The sequence below is a fragment of the Bos grunniens genome, chromosome 21 (genome assembly GCF_055505025.1).
Source record: "Bos grunniens cultivar Pamir isolate PY7600 chromosome 21, Bosgru_T2T1.0, whole genome shotgun sequence".
NCBI lineage: Eukaryota > Metazoa > Chordata > Mammalia > Artiodactyla > Bovidae > Bos > Bos grunniens.
The window spans coordinates 40,068,222-40,086,847 of NC_141185.1; the positions used below are offsets into that span (position 1 = coordinate 40,068,222).

The 18,626-nt window shown below is 45.6% G+C and overlaps 1 protein-coding gene across 4 annotated transcripts in view; it reads right to left on the reverse strand.

Moving 5' to 3' along the window:
- ADAMTS7 (ADAM metallopeptidase with thrombospondin type 1 motif 7) overlaps positions 1–18,626 on the reverse strand; it is a 62,331-nt gene that overhangs the window by 27,760 nt on the left and 15,945 nt on the right. The window contains exons 5-8 of one of the 4 annotated variants that reach the window (XM_086364036.1): positions 15,816–15,899; positions 15,352–15,473; positions 13,864–14,013; positions 12,594–12,737 (exon numbers count right to left, since the gene is read on the reverse strand). In XM_086364036.1, coding sequence (XP_086220162.1) covers positions 12,594–12,737; positions 13,864–14,013; positions 15,352–15,473; positions 15,816–15,899 — 500 coding nt within the window. Of the gene's footprint in view, positions 1–12,593; positions 12,738–13,863; positions 14,014–15,351; positions 15,477–15,815; positions 15,900–18,626 lie in introns of those variants that run through there. The other 3 variants (XM_086364035.1, XM_086364037.1, XM_086364038.1) reach the window with 3 other exon arrangements.

Below are 18,626 nucleotides of genomic sequence, written 5' to 3' on the forward strand. Positions count from 1 at the left end.
GAAATTATAAAAAGGAATCAAGGAAAATATATAGAACTCATTTGCCAAGATGAAAGCTAAGCTAAAGGCAATGAGTAGCAGAATGAATAATGCACAAGAACAAATATGTGATCTGGAAGATAAAATAATGTAAATCGCCCAATCAGAACAGCAGACAGAAAGCCAAACGAAAAAAATGAAAGCAATATAATAAGAGTCTATGGGATAAAACAGAGTGTGCCAATCTACACATAACTCCCAGAGGGCTCCCAGGAGGAGAAGAAAGAGCAAAGAAGCCTGAAAACGTGTCTGAAGAAATTATGATTGAAAACTTTCCAAACCTGAAGGAGACAGATATCCAGGTTCAGGAAGCACAGAGGGTTCCAAACAAAATGAATCCAAAAGACCTACACCAAGACATATTTCAGTTAAAACAGTAAAAGTTCAAGAGAGAATTCTAAAGGCATCAAGAGAAAAAGAGTTAAATCACAAAAGAACCCCCATGAGGATGTGAACTGATTTCTCTACAGAAATGTTGCAGGCCAGATGAGAACGGCAAGATATATTCAAAGTCCTGAAAGAGAAAAATCTGCAACCTAGGATACTCTACTCAGCAAAATTATCATTTAGAGTAGAAGGAAAGATAAAGAATTTCTCAGACAAGCAAAAACTAAAAGAATATAGCAATACTAAACATCTCTAAGCGTGGGCGACTGTGACGGTGCACAAGCACAGCCGAGAGGAGCTACCCCACGTCCGAGGTCAGGGGCAGAAGCTGGGAGGACCCCATGCCCGAGGAGCGGCAGCCAAGAGGAGCTACCCCATGTCCGAGGTCAGGGGCAGAAGCTGGGAGGACCCATGCACAAGGAGAGGCGGCCAAGAGGAGCTACCCCGCGTCCGAGGAGCGGTGGCTGCGTGGGCGCAGGAGGGCCTAGAGGAGCTACTTCACGTTCAAGGTCAGGAGGGGCGGCGGTGAGGAGATACCCTTTGTCCAAGGTAAGGAGCAGCGGCTGCGCTTTGCTGGAGCAGCCGTGAAGAGATACGCCACGTCCAGGGTAAGAGAAACCCAAGTAAGACGGTAGGTGTTGCAAAAGGGCATCAGAGGGCAGACACACTGAAACGATACTCACAGAAAACTAGTCAATCTAATCACACTAGGACCACAGCCTTGTCTAACTCAATGAAACTAAGCCATGCCCTGTGGGGCCACCAAAGATGGGTGGGTCATGGTGGAGAGGTCTGACAGAATGTGGTCCACTGAAGAAGGGAATGGCAAACCACTTCAGTATTCTTGCCTTGAGATCCCCATGAACAGTATGAGAAGGCAAAATGATAGGATACTGAAAGAGAAACTCCCCAGGTCAGTAGCTGCCGAATATGCTACTGGAGATCAGTGGAAAAATAACTCCAGAAAGAATGAAGGGAGGGAGCCAAAGCAAAAACAATACCCAGCTGTGGATGTGACTGGTGATAGAAGCAAGGTCCGATGACGTAAAGAGCAATATTGTATAGGAACCTGGAATGTCAGGTCCGTGAATCAAGGCAAATTGGAAGTGGTCAAACAAGAGATGGCAAAAGTGAATGTCGACATTCTAGGGATCAGCGAACTGAAAGGGACTGGAATGGGTGAATTTAACTCAGATGACCATTATATCTACTACTGCGGGCAGGAATCCCTCAGAAGAAATGGAGTAGCCATCATGGTCAACAAAAGAGTCCGAAATGCAGTACTTGGATGCAATCTCAAAAACAACAGAATGATCTCTGTTCTTTTCCAAGGCAAAGCATTCAATATCACAGTAATCCAAGTCTATGCCCCAACCAGCAACGCTGAAGAAGCTGAAGTTGAACAGTTCTATGAAGACCTACAAGACCTTTTAGAACTAACACCCAAAAAAGATGTCCTTTTCATTATAGGGGACTGGAATGCAAAAGTAGGAAGTCAAGAAACACCTGGAGTAACAGGCAAATTTGGCCTTGGAATATGGAATGAAGCAGGGAAAAGGCTAATAGAATTTTGCCAAGAGAACGCACTGGTCATAACAAACATCCTCTTTCAACAACATAAGAGAAGACTCTAAACCTGGACATCACCAGATGGTCAACACCGAAATCAGATTGATTATATTCTTTGCAGCCAAAAAAGGAGAAGCTCTATACAGTCAACAAAAACAAGACCAGGAGCTGACTGTGGCTCAGATGAAGCCAAAGCAAAAACAATACCCAATTGTGGATGTGACTGGTGATAGAAGCAAGGTCCGATGCTGTAAAGAGCAATATTGTATTGGAACTCCTTACTGCCAAATTCAGGCTGAAATTGAAGAAAGTAGGGAAAACCACTAGACCATTCAAGTATGACCTAAATCAAATCCCTTATGATTATACAGTGGAAGTGAGAAATAGATTTAAGGGCCTAGATCTGATAGATAGAGTGCCTGATGAACTATGGAATGAGGTTCATGACATTGTACAGGAGACAGGGATCAAGACCATCTCCATGGAAAAGAAATGCAAAAAAGCAAAATGGCCTTACAAATAGCTGTGAAAAGAAGAGAAGCGAAAAGCAAAGGAGAAAAGGAAAGATATAAACATCTGAATGCAGAGTTCCAAAGAGATAAGAAAGCCTTCCTCAGCGATCAATGCAAAGAAATAGAGGAAAACAATAGAATGGGAAAGACTAGAGATCTCTTCAAGAAAATCAGAGATACCAAAGGAACATTTCATGCAAAGATGGGCTCAATAAAGGACAGAAATGGTATGGACCTAACAGAAGCAGAAGATATTAAGAAGAGGCGGCAAGAATACACAGAAGATCTGTACAAAAAAGATCTACATGACCCAGATAATCACGATGGTGTGATCACTCACCTAGAGCCAGACATCCTGGAATGTGAAGTCAAGTGGGCCTTAGAAAGCATCACTATGAACAAAGCTAGTGGAGGTGATAGAATTCCAGTTGAGCTATTTCAAATCCTGAAAGATGATGCTGTGAAAGTGCTGCACTCAATATGCCAGCAAATTGGGAAAACTCAGCAGTGGCCACAGGACTGGAAAAGGTCAGTTTTCATTCCAATCCCAAAGAAAGGCAATGCCAAAGAATGCTCAAACTACCGCACAATTGCACTCATCTCACACTCTAGTAAAGTAATGCTCAAAATTCTCCAAGCCAGGCTTCAACAATATGTGAACCGTGAACTTCCAGATGTTCAAGCTGGTTTTAGAAAAGGCAGAGGAACCAGAGATCAAATTGCCAACATTCGCTGGATCATCGAAAAAGCAAAGGAATTCCAGAAAAACATCTATTTCTGCTTTATTGACTATGCCAAAGCCTTTGACTGTGTGGATCACAATAAACTGTGGGAAATCCTGAAAGAGATGGGAATACCAGACCACCTGACCTGCCTCTTGAGAAATTTGTATGCAGGTCAGGAAGCAACATTTAGAACTGGACATGGAACAACAGACTGGTTCCAAATAGGAAAAGGAGTATGTCAAGGCTGTATATTGTCACCTTACTTATTTAACTTATCTGCAGAGTACATCATGAGAAATGCTGGGCTGGAAGAAGCACAAGCTGGAATCAAGATTGCTGGCAGAAATATCAATAACCTCAGATATGCAGATGATATCACCCTTATGGCAGAAAGTGAAGAGGAACTAAAGAGCCTATTGATGAAGGTGAAAGAGGAGAGTGAAAAAGTTGGCTTAAAGCTCAACATTCAGAAAAAGAAGATCATGGCATCTGGTCCCATCACTTCATGGGAAATAGATGGGGAAAGAGTGGAAACACTGTCAGATTTTATTTTTGGGGGCTCTAAAATCACTGCAGCCATGAAATTAAAAGACACTTACTCCTTGGAAGGAAAGTTATGACCAACCTAGATAGCATATTCAAAAGCAGAGACATTACTTTGCCAACAAAGGTCCGTCTAGTCAAGGCTATGGTTTTTCCTGTGATCATGTATGGATGTGAGAGTTGGACTGTGAAAAAAGCTGAGCGCTGAAGAATTGATGCTTTTGAACTGTAGTGTTGGAGAAGACTCCTGAGAGTCCCTTGGACTGCAAGGAGATCCAACCAGTCCATTCTGAAGGAGATCAGCCCTGGGATTTCTTTGGGAGGAATGATGCTAAAGCTGAAACTCCAATACTTTGGCCACCTCATGCGACGAGTTGATTCATTGGAAAAGGCTCTGATGCTGGGAGGGATTGGGGGCAGGAGGAGAAGGGGACGACAGAGGATGAGATGGCTGGATGGCATCACTGACTCGATGGACGTGAGTCTCAGTGAACTTCGGGAGTTGGTGATGGACAGGGAGGCCTGGCGTGCTGTGATTCATGGGGTCGCAAAGAGTCGGACACGACTGAGCAACTGAACTGAACTGAGAAAATCAGTAAGTCAACAATGAAATCAAAAGGAAATTTAAAACCTTGAGGCAAATGACAATGAAAACACAACCATAATAAATCTATGAGATGCAGCAAAAAACAGTTCTTAGAGGGAAGTTCATAGAGATAAAGGCCTTTTTAAAGAAACAAGACAATTCTCAAATAAACAATGTAACTCATCATCTAAAAGAATTAGAAAAAGAGCAAACTAAACCTAAAGCCAGCAGAAGGAAGGAACTAATAAAGGTCAGAGAGAAAATTAAAAATTTTTTTAAAAGTAGGGGAAAAAAAAAAATCAATGAAACCAAGAGCTGCTTCTTTGAAAGGGTAAACAAAATTAACAAACCTCTGGCCATGCTCACCAAGAAGACAGAAGACATAAACAAAATAAGAAATGAAAGGAGAGAAATCACAATCAATACTGCAGAAGTATGAGCAATTATATGCCAACAAAGTCTACAACTTAGAAGAAACAGACAACTTTCTAGAAGAATACAGCCCACCAAAGCTGAATCAAAAATAAACAGAATAGACTGATCACTAGAAGTGAAATAGCACTTGTAATCTATAAAAACAACAACAACTCACTACAAACAAGAGCGCAGGACCAGATGGCTTCACAGGTGAATTCTACCAAACATACAAAGAAAAACTTATGCCAATCCTTCTCAAACTCTTCCAAAAGACTGAAGAGGAAGGAAAACTCCCAAAGCCATTCTATGAAGCCACCATCAACCCAATACCAAAACCAAAGACAATACCAAAAAAGAAAATTACAGGTCAATATTTTTGATGAATATTAGATGCAAAAATTCTCAAGAAAATATTAGCAAACCAAAACCAACAACACATAAAAAAACATCATGCACCAAGGTCAAGTTGGATTCACCCCAGGGTCACAAGGATAGTTCAGCACATGCAAATCAATGTGACACACACATCAACAGAGGGCAAAAGCCACATGATCACCATAATAGATGCAAAAAAAGCATTTTATAAAATTCAACATCCACTCATGATCCAAGTCCTTACAAAAGTGGGTATAGAGGGAACATATCTGAACATAATAAAACTATTAATATTTATGACAAACCCACAGCCAATATAATATTCAACAGTGAAAAGCTGAAAGTCTTCCCATGGAAATCTGAAACAAGACAAGTATACCCACTCTTATCACTTCTATTCAATATAGTATTGGAAATCCAGCTGCAGGAATCAGATAAGAAAAAGAAATAAAAGGTATTCAAATTCAGAGGGAAGAGGTAAAATTGTTATCATCTGCAGATGACATGATAGTATATACAGAAAATCCACACAAAAACTATGAGAACTGATAAACAAATTTGGCAAGGTAGCAGGATACAAAAGTATGGAAAACAATGGAAATTGTTTGCACTTCTTTACACTAACAATGAAATATCAGAAAAAGAATGTAAACAAAAATTTCTTTTAAAATCATATTTTAAAAAATCAATCTCACCAAGAATGTGAAAAGACTTAAATGCTGAAAACTAAAACACATTCATAAAGGAAATTGAAGATGATTCAAAGAAATGGTAAGATAGCCCAAGCTCTTGGATTGGAAGAATACCATTAAAATGGCCACTCTACTACCCAAAGCAATCTATAGATGTAATGTGATACTTATCAAATTACTCATGACATTCCTCACAGAACTAGAACAAAAAATCCTAAAATTTATATGGAACCATGAAAGACTCAATTACCAAAGCAATTCTGAGTAAACAAAGCTGGAGGTATAACCTTCCCAGGCTTTGAATAATACAACAAAGCTACAGTAATCAAAACAGCGTGGTATTGGCACAATAGCATATGGATCAACAGAAGAGAATAGAGAGCCCAGAAATAAAGCCACACACCCATGGCCAATTAATGTTTGACAAAGGAGGCAAAAATATACAATGGAGGAAAGATAGTCTCTTTAGCAAGTGCTGATGGGAAAGTTGGACAACCACACACAAATCAATGATGTGAGAACACACTCTCTCACCATACACAAAAATAAACTTAAAATAGCTTAAAGACTGAAATATAAGAGATGACACCATTAAACTCCTAGAAGAGAACACAGGCAAAACCATTACCACTGTCTTCTTATGTCAGTCTACAAAGCAATGGAAACAAAAGCAAAATTAAACACATGAATGAAATAATGCCATTTGCAGCAACATAGATATACCTACAGATTATTACACTAGTGATACAGAAAGAGAAAGATAAATACCATATGATATCACTTGTATGTGGAATCTAAAATACAACACAAATTGAACGTATCTACAGAAACAGACTCACAGACATAGATAACAGATTTATGGTTAGAGGGGAAGGGACATGGGGGAGAAAAGACTGGGAGTTTGAGATAGGCAGATACAAACTATCATATATACGGGATGGATAAAAAACAAGGTCCCACTGCATAGGCCAAGGAACTATATTCAATACCCCCTGATAAACCATAATGGAAGAGAATATGAAAAAGAATATCAGATCAGATCAGTCGCTCAGTCGTGTCCGACTCTTTGCAACCCCATGAATCGCAGCACGCCAGGCCTCCCTGTCCATCACCAACTCCCGGAGTTCACTGAGACTCACGTCCATCGATTCAGTGATGCCATCCAGCCATCTCATCCTCTGTTGTCCCCTTCTCCTCCTGCCCCCAATCCCTCCCAGCATCAGAGCCTTTTCCAATGAATCAACTCGTCGCATGAGGTGGCCAAAGTATTGGAGTTTCAGCTTTAGCATCATTCCTTCCAAAGAAATCCCAGGGCTGATCGCCTTCAGAATGGACTGGTTGGATCTCCTTGCAGTCCAAGGGACTCGCAAGAGTCTTCTCCAACACCACAGTTCAAAAGCATCAATTCTTCGGCGCTCAGCTTTCTTCACAGTCCAACTCTCACATCCATACATGACCACAGGAAAAACCATAGCCTTGACTAGACGGACCTTTGTTGGCAAAGTAATGTCTCTGCTTTTGAATATGCTATCTAGGTTGGTCATAACTTTCCTTCCAAGGAATAAGCGTCTTTTAATTTCATGGCTGCAGTCACCATCTGCAGTGATTTTCGAGCCCAGAAAAATAAACTCTGACACTGTTTCCCCATCTATTTCCCATGAAGTGATGGGACCAGATGCCATGATCTTCTTTTTCTGAATGTTGAGCTTTAAGCCAACTTTTTCACTCTCCACTTTCACTTTCTCAAGAGGCTCTTTAGATCCTCTTCACTTTCTGCCGTAAGAGTGGTGTCATCTGCATATCTGAGGTTATTGATATTTCTGCCAGCAATCCTGATTCCAGCTTGTGCTTCTTCCAGCCCAGCATTTCTCATGATGTACTCTGCATATAAGTTAAATAAACAGGGTGACAATATACAGCCTTGACGTACTCCTTTTCCTATTTGGAACCAGTCTGTTGTTCCACGTCCAGTTCTAACTGTTGCTTCCTGACCTGTATACAAATTTCTCAAGAGGCAGATCAGGTGGTCTGGTATTCCCATCTCTTGAAGAATTTTCCACAGTTTATTGTGATCCACACAGTCAAAGGCTTTGGCATAGTCAATAAAGCAGAAATAGATGTTTTTCTGGAACCCTCTTGCTTTTATGATGATCCAGCAGATGTTGGCAATTTGATCTCTGGTTCCTCTGCCTTTTCTAAAACCAGCTTGAACATCAGGAAGTTCACGGTTCACGTATTGCTGAAGCCTGGCTTGGAGAATTTTGAGCATTACTTTACTAGCGTGTGAGATGAGTGCAATTGTGCGGTAGTTTGAGCATTCTTTGGCATTGCCTTTCTTTGAGATTGGAATGAAAACTGACCTTTTCCAGTCCTGTGGCCACTGCTGAGTTTTCCCAATTTGCTGGCATATTGAGTGCAGCACTTTCACAGCATCATCTTTCAGGATTTGGAATAGCTCAACTGGAATTCTATCACCTCCACTAGCTTTGTTCATAGTGATGCTTTCTAAGGCCCACTTGACTTCACATTCCAGGATGTCTGGCTCTAGGTGAGTGATCACACCATCGTGATTATCTGAGTGGTGAAGATCTTTTTTGTACAGTTCTTCTGTGTATTCTTGCCATCTCTTCTTAATATCTTCTGCTTCTGTTAGGTCCATACCATTTCTGTCCTTTATCGAGCCCATCTTTGCATGAAATGTTCCTTTGGTATCTCTGATTTTCTTGAAGAGATCTCTAGTCTTTCCCATTCTATTGTTTTCCTCTATTTCTTTGCATTGATTGCTGAAGAAGGCTTTCTTATCTCTTCTTACTATTCTTTGGAACTCTGCATTCAGATGTTTATATCTTTCCTTTCTCCTTTGCTTTTCGCTTCTCTTCTTTTCACAGCTATTTGTAAGGCTTCCCCAGACAGCCATTTTGCTTTTTTGCATTTCTTTTCCATGGGGATGGTCTTGATCCCTGTCTCCTGTACAATGTCATGAACCTCATTCCATAGTTCATCAGGCACTCTATCAGATCTAGGCCCTTAAATCTATTTCTCACTTCCACTGTATAATCATAAAGGATTTGATTTAGGTCATACTTGAATGGTCTAGTGGTTTTCCCTACTTTCTTCAATTCAAGTCTGAATTTGGCAATAAGGAGTTCATGGTCTGAGCCACAGTCAGCTCCTGGTCTTGTTTTTGCTGACTGTATAGAGCTTCTCCATCATTGGCTGCAAAGAATATAATCAATCTGATTTTAGTGTTGACCATCTGGTGATGTCCATGTGTAGAGTCTTCTCTTGTGTTGTTGGAAGAGGGTGTTTGTTATGACCAGTGCATTTTCTTGGCAAAACTCTATTAGCCTTTGCCCTGCTTCATTCCATATTCCAAGGCCAAATTTGCCTGTTACTCCAGGTGTTTCTTGACTTCCTACTTTTGCATTTCAGTCCCCTATAATGAAAAGGACATCTTTTTTGGGTGTTAGTTCTAAAAGGTCTTGTAGGTCTTCATAGAACTGTTCAACTTCAGCTTCTTCAGCGTTACTGGTTGGGGCATAGACTTGGATTACTGTGATATTGAATGCTTTGCCTTGGAAAAGAACAGAGATCATTCTGTCGTTTTTGAGATTGCATCCAAGTACTGCATTTCAGACTCTTTTGTTGACCATGATGGCCACTCCATTTCTTCTAAGGGGTTCCTGCCCGCAGTAGTAGATATAATGGTCATCTGAGTTAAATTCACCCATTCCAGTCCATTTTAGTTTGCTGATTCCTAGAATGTCAACATTCACTCTTGCCATCTCTTGTTTGACCACTTTCAATTTGCCTTGATTCATGGACCTGACATTCCAGGTTCCTATGCAATATTGCTCTTTACAGCATTGGACCTTGCTTCTATTACCAGTTGCATCCACAACTGGGTATTCCTTTTTGCTTTGGCTCCATCCCTTCATTCTTTCTGGAGTTATTTTTCCACTGATCTCCAGTAGCATATTCGGCACCTACTAACCTGGGGAGTTTCTCTTTCAGTATCCTATCATTTTGCCTTCTCATACTGTTCATGGGGTTCTCAAGGCAAGAATACTGAAGTGGTTTGCCATTCCCTTCTCCAGTGGACCACATTCTGTCAGATCTCTCTACCAATACCCGCCCATCTTGGGTTGCCCCACGGGCATGGCTTAGTTTCATTGAGTTAGACAAGGCTGTGGTCCTAGTGTGATTAGATTGACTAGTTTTCTGTGAGTATAGTTTCAGTGTGTCTGCCCTCTGATGCTGTGCGGGTGCAAGAGGGCCTAGAGGAGGTATCCCACATTGAAGGTCAGGAAGGGCGCCGGTAAGGAGATACCCCTCGTCCAAGGTAAGGAGCAATGGCTGCTCTTTGGTGGAGCAGCCATGAAGAGATACCCCACGCCCAAGGTAAGAGAAACCCAAGTAAGAAAAAGAATATATATATATATGTATAACTGAATCACTGGGCTATACATCAGAAATTAAACACATAAATCAATTATACTTTAATAAAATTTTTTAAAAAACAGTATGATACTGGCACAAAAACAGACATACAGATCAACAGCACAGCCCAGAAATAAACCCACATACTTATGGTCAATTAATCTTCAATAAAGGAATCAAGAATATACAGTAGAAAAGACAGTCACTTCAGTAAGTGGTACTGGGAAAACTGGATAGCTACATGTAAAAGAATGAAATTAGAACATCTGTCTCAAACCATGTACAAAAAACAAACTCAAAATGGATTAAGGACCTAAATGTAGTACAGGAAACCATAAAACTCCCAGAAGAAAACATAAGCAGAACACCCTTTGACATAAATTGTAGCAATAATTTTTTTGGATCTGTCTCCTAAAGCAAAGTAAATAAAAATAAACAAACGAGATGTAATTAAACTTAAAAGCTTTCACTCAGTGAAAGAAACTATCAACAAAATGAAAAGACAACCTTTGGATGGGAGAAAATATTTGTAAGACATGACTGAGAAGGAGTTAATATTGAAAATATATTAACAGTTTATACAACTCACTGTCAAAAAAAAACCAACCAGATTAAAAATATGTGCAGAAGACCTGAATAGATATTTTTCCAAAGAAGACACATGAAAAGATGTTTAACGTCATTAATCATCAGAGAAATTAAAACCAAAACAAGGCATCACCTCACACCTCACAATGTCTATCATCAGAGAGAACACAAATAACAAACGTTGGCAAAGATGAGGAGAAAAACGGACCCTTGTGCACTGTTGGCAGGACTGTAAATTGGAGCAGCCAGTGTGGAAAACAGTATGGCTCAAAAAGCGAAAAACAGAACTACCGTGTGACCCAGCAATTCTACTCCGTATATACGGGGGAAAAAATGAAAACACTAATTTGAAAAGATACATGCACATCAGTGTTCATAGCAGCCCCGCTTATAACAGCAAAGATATGGAAACAAACTAAGTGTCCACGAACAGATGACTGGATCAAGAACATGTAGCAGATAACGGAATACTGCTCAGCCACAAAAGGCATGAAATTTTGCCATTTGCAACAACACGGATTTTATGCTTAGAGAAATGTCAGACTGAGAAAGACAAATACTGTATGATATTACTCACATATGGAATCTAAAAAATAAAACAAATAATGATTACAACAAAAAAAGAATCGGATGAGAGAATAAACTAGTGGTTACCAGTGAGGAGAGGGAAGGGAGGAGGGGCAAGTTAGGGACAGGGGATTAAGAAGTACAAGCTACGATGCATACAATTACAAGGATATATTGTGCGTGTGCGTGTGCACGCTAAGGTGCTTCCAGTTGTGTCCAGCTCTTTGTGACCCTCTGGATTGTAGCCCACCAGGCTCCTCAGTCTACGGGATTCTCCAGGCAAGAATACTGGAGTGGGCTGCCATGCCCTCCAGGATATATAGTACAGCATAGGAAATACAGCCAACATTTTATAACTATAAATGGAATATAACCTTTAAAAATGGTGAATCACTGTTGTACATCTGAAAATATATAATATGGCACATCAACTATATCTCAATTAAAAAAAAACTTGCACTAATCATTTAAATGTTTTAATTTGTCTTTACTTAAAACATTAAACAGTAAAATTTGAAATACCATAGCAAATTAAGAGAACACAATAGAAAGGTAAAGCCATGCATTTCAGCGCCTTCAAGGGCACTTTCTTTCCCGCTTTTCACTGGCCCCCACCTGCCACACGGCCAGCTCTGTGCCTCCTCCACCTTCCTTTTCTGTCCTGCTTTGGCTCCTGTAGCCTCACTTATGGAGAAGGCAATGGCACCCCACTCCAGTACTCTTGCCTGGAAAATCCCATGGACGGAGGAGCTTGGTAGGCTGCAGACCATGGGGTCGCCAAGAGTCGGACATGACTGAGCGACTTCACTTTCACGCACTGGAGAAGGAAATGGCAACCCACTCCAGTGTTCTTGCCTGGAGAATCCCAGGGACAGGGGAGCCCGGTGGGCTGCCGTCTATGGGGTCGCACAGAGCTGGACACGACTGAAGGGACTTAGCAGCAGCAGCAGCCTCACTTAATATCCTGCAGTGCTCTGAAAACCACCCCGCGCTCCTCGCGTCCTAATGCCTTTACCAATGCCTCCTGTACCAGGAACACCCCACTCCTCTCCCCGCTATACTTCTGTGGGCTCCCGCGCATCCTTCAAGGTGCTGCCCCGGCAGACCTAGACCTGAGCGGCTCGGAAGAGGCTCGGGGCTGGGAGGGACTTACTCGAGGAACCTGGTGATGTACTCGCGGCTGCAGCGGGACCAGGTGAGAGGCGCAGCGTCGTACAGGAGCTGTGGAGACATGATGAAAGGCCGTTTCCCAACGGGCTCACAGTCATTGCCGCTTCCGTCATGCTGAATGCCAAAACTGTGTGAGAGCACAGGCCCCAGGGGCGGGTGAGCCGGCGGGAAGCCCGCCAGCCCACTCCCTCCCTCAGGGGTCTGCGAGGTGCCGGGTACTGGCTCCGCCACCAAACCACCGTGTGGCTGGGGGAAAGTCACACCCCATCTCTGAGCCTCCGTTTCCTTAAGGTAAAACGTGGGTGTGACAACCAGCTGCCCGGGGCCCTCCAGCAGCTGATCCTGAACTGAACACCAGGGACCACAGAGCAGCCCAGCGCCTGCACTGAGCTGGCCAACAATGGCCGGCCAGGTGGCACCCAGGGGGCCCATGGTGGCCCCCGCAGCCTCACTGGCACCAAGAACAGTCTGACAGGGTTCCTCCCCACCCCAGGTCCTATCTCAAGGCTGTGCAGTGGAGTTAGGGAGTCCGAGCTGCCACGCCACAGGAAAGGTCTCGGAGACCATCCTTGGAAAGACACGAAAACAATTATGTGTGCTGACCTCTTCCTATGTGCCAGGCATCACACTAAGCTCTTTTCAGAAACACTATCTCACTCAGTCCTCAGTGACGAGCCAACCCCTCTGACCAACAGCGCTTTCTGTGAGCCTGCCCTCGTGGCCTCCCAGACCATCTAAGATGCTGCCATACTCACAGCTAAACAGTCCAGGCACAGATGGCTGAGGGCAGGGGCCATGCTTAGGCACAACAGCCTTACACAGAAGTGTCCAACAGAGGGAGCCTTTCACATCCCTGAATCCAACTCCCTCAACCAACAGGGAGCATACAGAGGCCCAGAGAGGGCAGGGAGCTTGCCTAGGGTCGCAGAGTATTTAGGAATGCGGTGGGAGGTGGCAGGGACCAAGAGTCAAAGATGCAAGCGCTGAGGGCAATAGGGAGGGACAAAGACCCATGGTGACTTTCCGGCCCATCTCAATCCCACTTAAGGCTTAGTCCTCTCCTGTGTAACAGGGAAGCAGCCTGGCTGCGGGGTGGGGACAGGGCAAGGACAGAATGTGGCTAGGTTGGGCTCGTTCCTCAAGACAGGGCTCCCTTCCCTGGGACTGCATGGGCCATCAGCCTGGCTGGCTGGTGCCTCCAGGTTGGGAGGTGAGGCTGGGTTCTTAGTGTGGCAGTGGGGGTGGCAGGGTACCTGTGCCCGAGCTCGTGGGCCACGGTGAAGGCCAAGGGCAGGCCCGTGTCCTCGTTGATGTTGCAGCTGCGGTGTGGCTGGCACATGCCCGCCACGTGGGACAGGCCCAGGGTCTCGCAGGGCTGGTTCATGGCCGCACACAGGTCCTTCCTGCACGTGCAGAGAGAGGGGGGGCCCTCAGACTGACCTGGCCTGGAGCCAGGCCCTCCCAAGCTGAGGGGGCCAGAGAAGGACCCCTGCTGACTCTGAGGGAGGGCGGGAGCAAGAAGGATGCTCCTCCCATCGCTCTCAGACCAGCCCATGAGCCTTCGGGGAAGCAGTGACCCTTATTCACACAAGACACCTCTCTGGGCCTGGGGAAGAGACCCATGCACAGACAATTTGGGTTACTACCCCAATGAGAAGCTGCTGGAGCTCAGCAAAGGGAAATATTAATAACTCCACCTCAAGTTCAAAAATACTGCCTCTGAACTGATTGGGAGTTGTCAGAGTTGGGGTCATGTTGGAGTGGGGAAGTATGGCAGTAAGATTTTCTGGTTATAAAAGAGCAGCACAAGAGATCCTTCTAATGGAACCATTCCATATCTAGACTGGGCAATGGATACAGAAATTACACGTGTGATAAAATTGCAGAAGACTAAATACACACACAAATAAGTGTATGTAAAATTAGTGAAACCTGAGTATGGTCTGTGGATCATATCAGTGTCAATTTTCTGCTTGGGATATAACTACAGTTATGCCAGATGTTGGGGGCTTTCTTGGTGCCTCAGATGGTAAAGAATCTGCCTGCAATGCAGGAGTGAAAGTGTTAGTCACTCAGTCGTGTCCAGCGCTTTGCGACCCCATGGACTGTAGCCTGCCAGGCTCCGCTGTCCGTGGAATTCTCCAGGCAAGAATACTGGAGTGGGTTGCCATTTCCTTCTCCAGGGGATCATCCCAACCCAGGGATCAAACCTGGGTCTCCCGCACTGCAGGCAGATTCTTTACCACCTAAGCCACCAGGGGAGAGCCAGGTTCAACCCCTGAGTCAGGAAGGTCCCATGGAGAAGACAATGGCTATCCATTCCAGTATTCTTGCCTAGAGAATTCCACGGACAGAGGAGCTTGACAGGCTACAGTCCATGGAGTCGCCAAGAGCTGGACACAACTGAGGGACTAACACTTTCATTTTCACACCAGATGTTACCACTGTGGGAAACTGGATGAAGTGTAGATGGTACCTCCCTGTATTATTTCTGACAACTGCATGAGAATTCACAATGAACAGCTCACAATGAATATTTACAGTAAAAAGCTCTCCCCAAGTGCTGTTGAAATCCTGTCTTGGATCAAAGGTGTGGAAACCCTCCTCCAGATGAGGCTCCTGAGAGCAGGGCCATGTCTGCCCCACTCCTGGGGCTTCTCCCCAAGGGTCAGGTGGCACCTCCCTCCCATGCAGGCTCTCCCAGCTGCACCCCAGGCCCCTCCCCTCCCAGCTGCCAGTACCTGGTGAGCAGAATGGCCGTGTCATGGTGCAGCGGGTGGGCATCCCCCTTCATGTTGATGCTTTTCTGCCACTTGCAGAAGCTCCTCAGAGTGTTGTCTGCGTGGTGAGAGATCTTCAGGTCCTCCTGCAGGCAGAGAGCACAGCCACTGAAGCCTCCCCCAGAGCTCTGAAGGGTCAGGCCAAATTCTCCTCCACAGGAAGGCAGGGGACAGAGGCCCAGAGGTGGCAGCGGGCAGACCTGTGGGCCCCAGGCCAGTCTCTGGTCTGACCACCCCTCCCAGAGGCACCTGCCAGAGGGACCTAAGAGAGGGTCAGCCAGGGGTGGGGGTGACAGATGACACTGCTTGGGCCAAGGAGGCCCTGGCTGTGCCCTTTCACACAAGGTGGCTCGGGTGAGTGGCAGGAGGACTCTGGCAGGCGATGCCCATCCCAGGGGGCAGTGTAAGGTCACGTGACTTCCCACCTCCTCATCTTCCAGCAGGATCAGGCGCACAATGGTGATGTGGATGGGATTCCCGATGCTGGGGTCATGAAACAGACCGGCCACCTACCCAAGAAATAAGGGTCAGGCTGTCACCTCAGATATACAACACAGGCAGCCTCTGCTCACCTCCAACCCACCTGGAGGGATGCACACCCATGTTCATACACAGGGGAGCTCACACCGTGCGTGCATCCCATACATGCAAGTACTCACACCTGAACACACACTCCCCCAGCCCAGCATCGGCAGAACCTGGAGGGGACGAGAGGGCCTCCCAGGCTCTGGGGTCCCGAGCACCTGTTTGGAATCCTATTCCCCAGCTTGCACCTCCAGATGCTGGCTGGTTGGCCCATCTCAGGGCCCTCCTCTGTCCTGGGCTGGATCGGCCCTGCTGCCCCCTCTTGCCCTGGGGAGGCTGGGACCAGCATCCCAGGAGTGAGCCCTCTCATGAGGCAGGAACTGGGCACAGCCTGGGGAAGGGATGGAGGCAGGCAAGGCCCATCTTCCCTGGGGCTGACAGCCATAGGGCCAAGAGGGCAGGTGTGCAGGCCTCTCAGAGTCCCCCAGAGCTAACCCCACTCAGCCCCAAGGCAGAAGCCCATCCCCAAAGATGGACAGTGTGCCAAGGTGCAGGGAAATGGCAGGTAAAGCTGTCTGTTCTTTTAAAGCTCCCTCAGGACAAGGAAGAAGCCAGCCCATGAGTGGAGACAGGGGTCAATTTCCCAGCAGGCAGAGATGTCAGGACATATCAGTTTTGAGTTGGCTTTTAGCAATTCCATCGAGAAAAATATATTCAAATAGGAATGGAGAATACATGTACTGTTAAGAGGGCACAAAAGCCCCTGATAAGGGGATGAATCATACTTTCAGAGCTCAAGGTCAGGAATGGTGAAGTCAGTGATGTAATAATGTGCCTCCCTCACCTCCATGCACATGCTGGGTCCTGGGGGCCCCTCTGCACTTCCTTCCTCCCCCCTTCCTCCCCAACATCAACCAATTTTGCCTCCAAAATTTTGTCCTCTAGCCCATCTGCAGCCCTGCAGCCCAGCCATTTGTCTCTGAATACAAACCCAATCACATTATGTCTTTGCTTAAAACCAGTGGGTCTTCACTGTCCACAGGTAAAGGGAAGGTCCTAAGCCTGGTACACAGGCCTGTGTGGTCGGTCCCTGTCCACTTCTATGGCCTCACTCTTCTCCTCAAACTCCCTCACTCCCTGGCTCTAACCACTCTGTCTGGCTTTCTCTCAAAATCCCAAGATCCTTCCTACACAGGGCCTTAGCAGATGCTGCGCCCTCAGCCTAGAACACCTTCCCAAGTTATCTTTTACCCTTTCTGCAGCTCTTGCCCCTCCACCATGTCTTCTGAGAGCTTTTTCTCTACCCAACACTCCCAAACCACCATGAACTTGTCTTCTCTAGGACCCCCTCCATCATACGCTCACATTTATCAGTTTCAGTAACATCTCTCTCCCCTCCAAACCATAAGCTCCTTGGGCTCCCTCTGATCTGTCCAGGTTCCTAGCACATTATGGACTCAAGAAACAGTTGCTGAATGAATGAATGAAGCTCGAGCGCTTGTTTTTTCCAATGCATTATCTCATTCAAATAAAAATAAAAATGCAAACAGTCCCCTGGAGAAAATCAAATTAAAAGAAAAAAGTTTTCCTAGACAACATGCAGGACACGACTGAGCGACTTCACTTTCCCTTTTCACTTTCATGCATTGGAGAAGGAAATGGCAACCCACTCCAGTGTTCTTGCCTGGAGAATCCCAGGGACGGGGGAGCCTGGTGGGCTGCCGTCTATGGGGTCGCACAGAGTCGGACACGACTGAAGCGACTTAGCAGCAGCAGCAGACAACATGCAAGTGAGCTTGGCAGCAGACCCCAACAAAGAGGCTCCAAAGGATGAGAAGCCCCTGAGGGTCTGGTAAGACCTGTCCCAGCAACTAGCCCACCTTATGTCCTGAATTAGGGCTAGGAGAGCTTCCTGCCACCACGAAGTCCCCCCACTGTCTAGAACATTTTTCACTGTCTCCCAAGAAGTACGGAGGTGAAACACGCTGGGAGGTACTGGAGGAAGGCAGGGTCATTAACTGTTGACTAAACCAACCTGTGAGTGTCTGTTTACAGCCTGAGGTCAGGGTGTACGGCCTGGGTTATCTCAACTAGATAAACTATACCCAGGAAAATGAAAGTGAAGTTGCTCAGTCGTGTCCGACTCTTTGCAACCCCACGGACTGTAGCCTACCAGGCTCCTCCGTCCATGGGATTTTCCAGGCAAGAGTACTTGAGTGGGTTGCTGTTTCCTTCTCCAGGGGATCTTCCCAACCCAGGGATCAAACCCAGGTCTCCCGCATTGTAGGCAGACGCTTTACTGTCTGAGCCACCAGGGAAGTCCCCCTATTCTGGTGCAGGCCCAGAAAGCAAGCTGGGGTAGGCAGTGTTCATGAAAGTAAGATCTGGGGGTTACCAGTGACTACAAGCTCCCAGTGAGCTAATAGTATGACAAGAGCCACTCACTCAAAAAGGGCCCCTGACCTCAGAGGACATGAACAGAATTGGGGGTGCAAAAATGGGGGGACCTCTCTTGTTATGCTTGGAATAGGCCTACCTGAGCTCCTGGACTCAGACCTGGGTCTGGCACACTGACAAACTGGTAACCTGTAGGAGGCCCTGGTAAAGAGGGTGAGGCTGTCCTGAAGGTGGCTGTGGGGCTGAAGAGCAGATCTTCAGTAGCCACAAGAGCAGCAGCTAACACTGACCGAGCCTAACACACATGGTCCTCG